The 10,476-nt window shown below is 32.8% G+C and overlaps 6 protein-coding genes across 6 annotated transcripts; 2 read left to right on the top strand and 4 right to left on the bottom strand.

Annotated features, from left to right (window-relative positions):
- Positions 1–290: 290 nt before the first annotated feature.
- EIN_374850 (restnol dehydrogenase, putative) lies at positions 291–1,187 on the bottom strand (the record flags this gene model as incomplete). The annotated part of the gene is made up of 1 exon (XM_004182728.1): positions 291–1,187. The coding sequence occupies one exon, from the start codon at positions 1,185–1,187 to the stop codon at positions 291–293; it is 897 nt and encodes a 298-aa protein (XP_004182776.1).
- Positions 1,188–1,400: 213 nt separating this feature from the next.
- EIN_374840 (hypothetical protein) lies at positions 1,401–2,836 on the bottom strand (the record flags this gene model as incomplete). The annotated part of the gene is made up of 2 exons (XM_004182727.1): positions 1,401–2,309; positions 2,417–2,836. The coding sequence occupies 2 exons, from the start codon at positions 2,834–2,836 to the stop codon at positions 1,401–1,403; spliced, it is 1,329 nt and encodes a 442-aa protein (XP_004182775.1).
- Positions 2,837–4,502: 1,666 nt separating this feature from the next.
- Positions 4,503–5,408, bottom strand: EIN_374830 (protein bem46, putative; the record flags this gene model as incomplete). Its single annotated transcript, XM_004182726.1, has 1 exon — positions 4,503–5,408. The coding sequence occupies one exon, from the start codon at positions 5,406–5,408 to the stop codon at positions 4,503–4,505; it is 906 nt and encodes a 301-aa protein (XP_004182774.1).
- Positions 5,409–5,510: 102 nt separating this feature from the next.
- On the bottom strand, positions 5,511–7,745 carry EIN_374820 (chaperone protein DNAK, putative; the record flags this gene model as incomplete). The annotated part of the gene is made up of 1 exon (XM_004182725.1): positions 5,511–7,745. The coding sequence occupies one exon, from the start codon at positions 7,743–7,745 to the stop codon at positions 5,511–5,513; it is 2,235 nt and encodes a 744-aa protein (XP_004182773.1).
- Positions 7,746–8,505: 760 nt separating this feature from the next.
- On the top strand, positions 8,506–9,159 carry EIN_374810 (2-deoxyglucose-6-phosphate phosphatase, putative; the record flags this gene model as incomplete). The annotated part of the gene is made up of 1 exon (XM_004182724.1): positions 8,506–9,159. One exon carries the CDS (start codon positions 8,506–8,508, stop codon positions 9,157–9,159), a length of 654 nt encoding a protein of 217 aa, XP_004182772.1.
- Positions 9,160–9,803: 644 nt separating this feature from the next.
- Positions 9,804–10,462, top strand: EIN_374800 (serine carboxypeptidase (S28) family protein; the record flags this gene model as incomplete). Its single annotated transcript, XM_004182723.1, has 1 exon — positions 9,804–10,462. A coding segment is annotated over one exon (659 nt), but the record flags the coding sequence as incomplete, so codon positions are not given.
- Between the last annotated feature and the right edge of the window lie 14 nt (positions 10,463–10,476).

Here is a 10,476-nt window from a genome sequence, read left to right as displayed (position 1 = left end):
TTAACCTTAGCCCAAAGAAAAACTAATTTATTTCTATTGTTATATTAAAATAATAAACTATACCTATATATAAGTCATTTTTCTCAAATATTTGTTTTTTTGGTAAAAACCCGTGTTTTTAAAGAAAAATATAGGAATTTCTTTGGGCTAAAGTACATTTGTTGGGCTAAGGTTCATTTTCCCTACTGTATTTATTAAAAATTTATATTGTTATAATAATTGATTATAATAAGATTATTTCTATTTAGATAATAAGATATAATATAACAAGTTTAAACCATTTCAAAAACTTAATCCACCTTCTCCATTGCTTCCATCGTCTTCTTCCAAAGTTTTTCAATGACCTCTTCATCATGACAGAGCACGTTAATTTCTTGTCTCAAGCAGTCCGCATAGTATTCTCCTGACACTATTTTCGGTGCCAATGCGCAGTACAATGATGTCTGAGCTCCTTCCCAACAATTTCTCCCAACCAAGAACAATACGACTGCATATAACGCTTTAGTAAATCCAGTCATATTCCTCCATAATGAACTTTTCACAAACCCAGGGTGGACATGTGCTGTCTGTATTTTTGGATACTTTTTAGCATATCCAACAGCAAAGAGTGAACAGGCAGTTTTACTCACAATATATGGATCTTCCTCCCCAGGTGCTTTTTCCCAGTCAAATGGAAGTTCTTTCTCGTGCCAGTCTCCCGCGTTCAACGACGACACCACGACAAATCGCGGAGCTTTTGCGTTCATAAGGAGACTTGAGACTCCTATTGCAAAAGAAGCTGTTCCGATATAATTAACACCAACAGTGATGTCGTACCCTTGTTTAGTCTTCTGGCCATATTCCAAGACAACACACCCGGCGTTGTTTATCAATATGTCAATATGGTCGACTATATGTTCCAACTTTTCTACGCCAGTTTTAACGGATTTCAAGTCACTTAAGTCCACTTCAACATTCGTGACATCCTCAAGAGTACTCGGGTTACGCCCAACTATTATCAAATTTGCTCCTAAAGACTTAATCTTTTTCGCTGTCTCTAACCCTATCCCAGCTGTACCACCTAATATACATACAGTCTTCCCATGAAGGTCTGGATAGTGCCAATTCATTCCAACTCCTTTCGCATAAATGACGACTATCAAGATATAAAGCACCAAGCATATAAGCACACCAGCAAGTAAAGACATTGACAAATAAAATATTAAGTTCTTTATCAATTCATATAATTATTTTTATGGTATTTTTACTATTATTGATTTAGTAAACATACTTTGAGGTTTTCTTTTTTAGTTGAAAGAAAAACGGACTGTAATATAAAATATAGTAAAAATAAATCTAATATTTGATACTGTAAAATGGTAAAACAAAGGAAAAATCAATAAATACATTTTTAAGTCATTTTAGTGGAATAAGTTTATGAAGGAATTTCTGAATTTCTTCCTTGGAAGAGGTGATGGTGACTCTGTAATTGTCATGTGAACGTTGTGGAAGTCTGGGGAGGGATCAGCAGAGTGGCCAAACATTTTTTTCTCAATGGAAATGACATTACTTCCAACACAAAGATGTGTTGGAAGTACAGAAGACTCTGAGAGTGAAGGATAGAAGTGTGTGAATTCGGAAGAAGACGGGTTCGAAAATGTACGTTGTACGTCCTCCATTTTTTCATGAGAATATGAGACACTGTTTGGTCGTTTAAAATCAGACTTTGACGGGTATATTGTTTTGATTTCTTCGGATATTATTTCGTTAATATCATGGGTATTTTCATAACAGGCTTTTACCCGAGAAGCTATTAAAGTGACATGATCCAATTTACCTTTTAATGTATCTTTCCTCTTACATGTATGGGTTTGATGAAACATTCGAGTTTCGTTGGTTTTTTCGATGACAAAGTGTGTCATCTGATAAACGAAATTACCAAGAGACGTTGAAGCTTTGAGGGTCGAAGAGAGTAAGTCACATACTGAAGAATGTGGAGGATCAAACTCGTTTAAATTGTCTGAGAGGCCATCTGACATTAAAAGGATAATATCACCCTCTTTCACTTCCAAAAGCTTCAAAAAACATCCTTTTAGATTTGGAACACCCTTAGCAGAATACCCAATCCATCCACCACAGTCATTCACTTCACAAATATTCCGACTCCATTTGTCATTCACTGGTGTTGTCGTTGAAGTCTTTGTGTTGAATAAAAATGATTGGCAGTCGCCAATTGAAATCACAAGTGCATACAATTTCCCTTCAGATTGTAATGTTATTGATGAAATAAGTGTAGTTGTCGCAGTTGTTTGTTTGTCATTTGAAAATATCTGTAGATTAGTAAATTGTATCTAAATCAGAACACCCCCTTTTGTTGTGATATTTTTGTTGTACTTCATGTAACATAAATAGAAATATCATTTATTAGAAAACAAACGTTATTATGGGCACATTCAACTGCCCGAACAAGAATAGTTGCAACGTCTCTCAATGTTTTGCAACCACTGATGTTGTCCTCCACACACTTACACAATCCGTGCAAAGCACTTTGTGCTGCTAAACATGAAGCACTTCCCCATCCACACCCATCACAAATGGCTGTTATTTGACTATTGTGTAATTGTAATATTCCAGAATAGTCACAGTTGGGTTCACCTTGTTTAATACCATTGATGACTGGGTAAGTACTGAAAGAAGCCATTCCAAAGTTTTGTTCACAACTTGTAATTGTAAATGGATTGGAGTTGAAATATTTAATATACCCATCTCTGATTATGGGAGTTATTTGAGCCTTTGGTATTGCTTTTATGTAAGACTTAAACCTCTTCTTAAAGGCTTCATGAACGTTGGGCAACATATACTTAATTTCAAAGTTCGGTGTTAAGAAACAAAACAAAAGAACAGTTGATCAATAACCATCTTGGCCTCGAAAAAACAGTCTTCCATAAAACTCCATTGATATTTTTAGCTAACTAACTTATTAAATATAATTGACTTTCATATCTAGTTTCTAATGAAACATTTATACTATATTTATAGTTTAATTACTGGCGGTCTAAAAATTCTATTTTAAGGAAGAGCAACTTTGTTTATAGATCGAGTATTTTCAAAGTGCCAGAAACTTATTGGGTGCCAGAATTATTTTAAGATATGAAATGAGTTTGGCACCCATTTTCGTATCAATTATTATCAAGAAAAAAAAAACAAATAAAAAACAAAAAAACAAAACCCGTATTTTTACATCAATCAATCCTCTAATTTCTTGGCACCCATTAAATACCCTATCTGTATATCTTATTAAATTAATAATTACTATTATTTTAAGGAATAATTGAGGTTAATAAGTGTATAACTATTTAAGTTTTGAACAATTAACTCGTATTTTTAATTTTTTGCTATAATTATATTTTAATTATACTATTTATTTCATTTCAAAAGGAAAAAATAAAATTCTGTCCCAATTTTGATTTTTGATTTAAAGGGTATTAAAAAGATTGTTTAAATATAGAACCATAAAAAATTCAATCGTAATATCATTTTACAAAAAATGTTGTTTAGTAAAAAATATCGGAATAAGATACACAAAAAGAGTTAAATTGAATTCTATATCATAATGATGGTATTAAATGCTAAAACTGTTATTTGGTTATAAGTCGACATTACCATTATTATTAAATTTTATTATAATTTATTTAATAAATTATGTCAATAAAAAACAACATAAGTTTATTTTTTATCAAAGGGGTTAAAAAAAACCCAATTTTAAATTAATAACGAACGATTAATTCTTTGTGTTAAATTTTAAAAACAAATTTATCGGCGAAAAAATATTATTGAATCGAAAAACACTATTTATTTCATATAAATGATAAGTCGGTTTACCGATATAGTAATGTGTTATTTACAATCATTGTTATTCGATAACAATTTAGTTAAAAAACATTTTTATTATAACTAATTATTATATTAGTTATAATATTAGTAAATGATTTACACGTGTTTTAATTTAAATACTAAAAATTGACAACTATTAAATAACATCTAATATAACTTAGCACTTAAATAACATTGAACAAAATTCAAGTGGTCTAAAAATCGGGAAATATCGAGTTTATTAAATAAATTTCCGTTTTTTTTAGAGATTATTTAATGTCCATAACATCACACAAGCCAAAAAAAGGATAATCATCAAAAATTGGATTAATATCCCAGAAAAACAGGTTAAAACAAGTGCGTTATTTTAAGTGTTAATAACAAAAAATATTTTTTTTATTTAAATGAAATAAAGTCTTTTTATGTTGTTGTTTTTGCAAAAAATATGCAACAAACAATTTAGAAAAATTAAAACATATTTTTTAAAGAGTTACAAAAAATATTATTAATATATTTCATTTATTAATACCAAAGAACGGGACAACCTTTGAATTATTAATATTAACAAATATATTAATGAAAATTAACGAGTTAATAATATTAAAATTAAATATCAACACAAAACACGAAAATGGAATTATTTTTCAAATTTACTCGTTCAAACAATTTTCAAAAGTTCCACAGTCAAAACATTCATCAGACTTTTCCAAGTCTTCCAAGTACTTAGTTACAATAACAAAGTATCTTGGGTATTCTGGTAAATTCATGTGATTACCTTCAGAAAACGATTCAAATCGGACAAGCCTTCCATTTTCTTTTGCTTTTAGATAGAGTTGTCCCATCATTTCTGGCGATACCATCTCGTCACTTCCAGAGCTAAACATCAAAATCTTACTTCCTGCATTCACTCTTTGGATTTCTTCTAAATTGTCCCATTTGTCTTTCACCACAAAACTTAGGCTTTTTAAGAAGGGGAAAAATTTGATGGCCATCCCATATAAACTGGTGAACCCATTTTCGATGATCAAGCCGTAACACTTGCGCTTGTTAAACAATTTCAATGCCATAGAAACCCCAATTGAACGTCCTAATACGACCACTTTATTCATATCAATATTAAGACTTTGTAATGCGTCAAAGTATCGTTCACAGTCTTGTGTCATGTACTGTTCTGTGGGGATACCCGTTGCTTTGTCAAAGCCCCGATACACAGCAATACAAAAATTGACGTCGCACAGCTTATAGTAATTTGCAGCCAATCTGAGGCGGTCCAACACTGATCCGGCATTACTCTGGAACAGCAAAATAGTTGTGTGTATCTCTGGGTTTTGTTGTAAGCATGCGTAGAGGTAAACGGTGTTATTATCATCTGTCGTGATTTTGACTTCTTTCAAATCGAAAGGGAGGTGGGAGTGTTCTTTGATGTAGTCGAGTGTTGGGAAGTCCTCCCCATTATGTGTTGGGTAGAAGATCAGTTTGTGTTGGTTGAAGTACAAGTGTATGACGTGGTAAATGATATAACCTATACAGACAAAGGCGATGCATTCGAACCACATAATCTTTAATAATTACTTTTTAAGTTCTCAATAACTCTATCGACCATTTCTTACTCTTTTGGATCAAAAAAAACAATATTAAAAATACGATGACTTCCTTTATTAATTACCAAACATTCTCCGAGCGACTCTTTTCGCCTCTTCTTCTTGTTGTTTCAACTTGGCTTCGATGTTTTTGATCCAACTTTCTGTGGACGCAGACTTCTCAATCGTCTCAAGCTTCTTAAATACTCCAAGCGCTTCTTCATACTTCTTTAACCCATTCAAAGCTAATCCTTTTCTAAATAAGCCTTTGATATTGTTCTCATCGATCTTTAACGCAGAGTCCGCGTTGTCAAGTGCTTTGTTGAATTTACTGACTTTGATGAAACAAATTGCCAAGTTCAAATATAAGGCCAATTTCCCTTTCTTGTTATTCTCAGTGTCTGTAGGAGTCATGTCAAACATCGCTTCTAAATGCCCAAGAGCAGCAGAATACATGCGAATGGCACTCAACCAATCAGTGTCTTTAAACGCTTTTGTTCCTTTCTCTTTTGCCTTCTCGTACGCTTCGTACTTCTCTTTGTTTGTCTTTGGCTCCGGGCGCTTCTTTGCAGTCTCCCCAGTACTCACCCGCTCCGCTCGCATTTTCTCGGCTTTCTCTTTCTCAAGTTTTTGCGTCGCTTCTTTGGCGTCCAAATACGTTTTTAATGTCGGCGCTGAGGTGTCGAGAAGTGTTATATTCTCTTTATATTCCTTCTCTAACTGCTCACTCTCCATACTCTCTGCTGTATCCAACCACTCTTCTAATTTGTTAATAGTCGAACTTAATTGTGTGATTTCACTTTGTGGCATATTCCCTTCTTTCGTCGCTATTGAGTTCCGGTATTTATTAATCTTCGTCTCGACGTCGTTCAATATCCACATCTTCCTCTCGCGCTCCGCTATAATCGAAGTTGCCTTGTCCATTTCATCTGAAATGTTTTTAATGACTTCAGGTGACAGTTGAGATGAAATTTGTTGCTTTTCTTCTACTTTTTGATGTTGAGGGTCTTTCACTTGCTTCAAAATCTCTTCATTCTGAATTTCAGCGTCGTTAACTTCTTTGAGTAACACACTCGGGGCGTTGTTTTCTGACTCCATTGGCTTCTCTGTCACTTGTTCTTCTTTTTTCTTCTCACCGTCTTGTTTGTTCTCGACTTTCTCTGGTTTGGTTAAAGTGTTTGTATCGCTTTCTTTCTTCTCAATGTCTTTCATCTTCTCCACTGTTTTTAAGAACTTCATAGTGGTATCTTCTTCCTTCTTTTTATACACTTTTTCACCATGTATAGCCCCACCTAAGGCAATAGAACACGCTGAATCTATCGAATTCAAAAACTTGACCTCCTGCCCCACTACATGTTTAATGATGTTGACAACATAAGGAGCTCTCCCTGTGCCTCCTATCACCTCAACTTGTTCAATCTTTAAGTCTTTGTTTCGAACAACTTTTTGAACGAGATTTTCAATGACTTTCAAATCGTCTGCTATTAGGGTTTGTAAGAGCTCCCTCGACATTTTCACTTTGACAGAACCGTCGTTAATTCCATCAACTTCTATGTATGACTCTGGAATCGTTGATAACAAAATTCGAGACTTCTCAACAGCACGCTGAGCGCGAATTAAAGTCTTCTCATAGCCTTGACCCATTAAGTCGATGTGGTTCTTCTCTAATATCGACTTCTTGACATACTCAACGATTTTCTCATCGAAGTTGTTTCCACCAACAACAGCAGATGCTTTGTTCACGCACTCGATAGTCTCTCCAACAGCAAAGACAGCTGCTGTGGTATGATGTGCTCCAATATCGACAATCAGCACATTCTTCTTTTCAACGGAATGCATAGTCTTAAGACAGAGTGCAGCTGCTTCGATATCGTTAAGTGTTAAAACGTCTTGAAATCCGAAGTGTGATTGAATAACGTCTTTGTACAAGTTCTTCTGAGTGTCTGGCATTTCAGAAGGGACTGTTAAAGTGACGACTGTGTCTTTTGGATTCATTTTCATTGTTTTATCGTCTAAGTAGCTCTTCACGTCTTTCAGTAAATTATTAATCATTAAAGTATAATAGAAATAAGGCAAGTTTTGCGAAAACGTTGGAGTCATAGTAAAATTGGTTGTTGTGTTTTTAGGGTATCGCAGTTGTTTGTCAACGGCGTCTTCGCCGATATAAACTGACTTGGTGACGGGTTGATAGATCACACAAGATGGCGTCACTGGACTTGAGACGCAGTTTGGAACGATTTCTGGAAAGGTGTCTGCAACAGTGTAAGCAATTAAAGAGTGTTTGCTGCCGATGTCAATACCTAAAAAGTTCATAATTTAAGACTAATGAACATAATAGTTTTAGTGTTTATATAACCCTTAGATGACAAAGGAGAACTTGTTACCACATCACTGAAAAGAGTGATTTGCCTTTTTTGTTGAAATGTCCCGATAATTTAAAATAAAATGTAGTGTTCTTTTAAAGCTGTTATTTGTTCACACGTGTTGACTAAATAACATACATAAAACCAAAAACCTTCAGAATAATTACAAATTGAAAGTGATAAAATAACAGCCTTTATAACATTTTATTTAAAATTATGCAAAATTGTGTTGATATAATCATTACAGTGTATTATTGATAGTATAGTATTTTTATTAATTATTAGTATATTTTTAATCAAAATTAGTTATATTTATTTATATATCACCACGTCATTGACATTAAAAATATTATGCCTCTTTATTGAAATTATTTTTTTTTAATTCAAAAATTAATTAAGAAAAATAATAGAAATAAAAAAACTATATATTTATTAAAAAATATTTATAAAGTTTAGTTGTAAAGTAATATTCGATATATTATAATTATAAATTGAAATTTTATAATTATTGATAGTTATCAAAATAAGCAAAACAAAGTATTAGATTGTAATTATTATTACTAATACATATAATAGAAAAAATGGAAATGTTGGAAAAATAATATTTTATTTAAATTAATAGACAATGAGTATATATATTCCTAAGATATTTATAATACATATACAATTATTATTATGTATTAACGTCATAACTAGAAAAAAAACATTTGATGTCCTCACATTATAAAGCAGTAGTTGCAGATTTTGATGGAACTATTGTTGATGGATTACACGCGTGGTTTGATATGTATGACGCATTTGAAAAATCGAATGGTGTAGTATTGACACCTGAACAGAAAGAGAAGGTATATGTTGGGAGTGTTCAAAGTGTAGCGCACAACTACTTGTGTACATTCCCACAATTGTCTCACACATTCACTCAAGAAACGTTAACAAATTATTTTGTTGATAACTCACGGGAGGCAACACTCAACGCAAAACCTATAAGTGGTGCCATCGAGTTCATAAAAACACTTCATTCACACAACATCCCTTTTGCAATCGCTTCTTCGTCTACTAAAGGCACTATCAATTTGTTTCTTGAAAAACATGGAATACTCAATTGTACCAATTTTATTATTGTTGGCTCTGAAATGAAAAGGTGTAAGCCATATGCTGATATTTACATTGAAGCCTCTAAAAGACTTGGGGTTGATATTAAAGACACAGTCGTATTCGAAGACTCAAAGTTGGCTCTTCAAAAAGCAAAAGAAGCGGGTTTCATGACTGTTTTAATTCAATCGGTAGCAAAAGGCGACTCTCAATGTTGTGATATTGCAGTCGACTCTTTCGATGACGAAAGAGTAAAAAGCCTCTTTTTTTAATAATTAAATTTTAGTTTTTTTTATTAATTGAGTTGGTATCTTTATAACTATATATTATAGTAATATTATTATTCTTTATTATTAATATAATTAATTTGGTTAATTTAACTATAACAAATGTGGGTACTGTTCAAATATTATTAATTAAATTTAAATAAATTAATAATATATTATATAACTTCCTTTATTATTATAATTATTAAAAAAGGAAATTTTTAGTTTTCTTTATTGACTCAAAGTTTTTTTTATTAGAATAAAAAAAAACATTTTCATAAAATGAAACCAAAAAATCACAATTGTGTTCTGGTATAATGATTAATAATTAAATAATTTCAAAATAAATACTTTACTAATTAGTATTTTAAATTAATATTAATTTAATAGATAATAAAAAAATAATAAAAAAAACAAAGAATTAATCCGAACGTTCTACAAAAAAATGGACTTACTTCGAAATTTCAAACAAGTAATTTTGAGGAAAAAGGGTGAAAATAGATGAACTGTATAATTTCATGCTTCTGCTGTTTTTCTTAGTTGTGTTGAGCAGTTCTCGTCTCACAAAACATCAACACCGACTCAATAAATTAGCACGTTCTGTTGAAACGAACACAAGTGAGATTGAAACGCATACATACAGTGTTCCAATGGATCATTTCAACGCCAACAATGATGAAGAATTTGAAGTGAAGTATTTTGTGAGTGAGAAGTACTTAGATGGGACAGATTTGCATTCACCACTATTTGTGATGTTAGGTGGTGAAGGTCCCGAGTCGAGTAAGACTCTCGACAATCACTATATCATCGATACCTTAGCTGCACGTACCAACGGGTTAATGTTAGCGATCGAGCATCGTTTCTATGGAGATTCGACTCCTTCATTAAAGATGGACAAATTGATTTATTGCACCGCGGAACAAGCTATGATGGATTATATAGAGATCATCACATACATTCAAGAAACTCGTAATTTCATCGATCACCCTGTTATTGTGATTGGTGGGTCATACAGTGGAAATTTGGCTGCTTGGATGCGCCAGAAATATCCGAATGTAGTCGACGGAGCTTGGGCATCAAGTGCCCCTGTTGAAGCCCAAGTCGATTTCTATCAATACTTGGAAGTCGTCCAGGCCGGTCTTCCTGCAAACACCGCGGACCTACTTTCTATTGCTTTTGAGAAGTGGGACCAGATGACCGTCACAGAAAGTGGCCGTAAAGAACTCAAAAAAGTGTTTAACACGTGTACCGATTTTGGTGAGGATGACATTCAAACGTTTGCAGAGACTATTGGAACAGCTTTGGCGGGGTATATCCAGTACA

Source organism: Entamoeba invadens (genome assembly GCF_000330505.1).
Source record: "Entamoeba invadens IP1 unplaced genomic scaffold scaff_1105074724957, whole genome shotgun sequence".
Lineage (NCBI taxonomy): Eukaryota > Evosea > Mastigamoebida > Endamoebidae > Entamoeba > Entamoeba invadens.
Note: the sequence above shows the minus strand (reverse complement) of the source record. Positions and strands in the feature narration are given on the sequence as shown.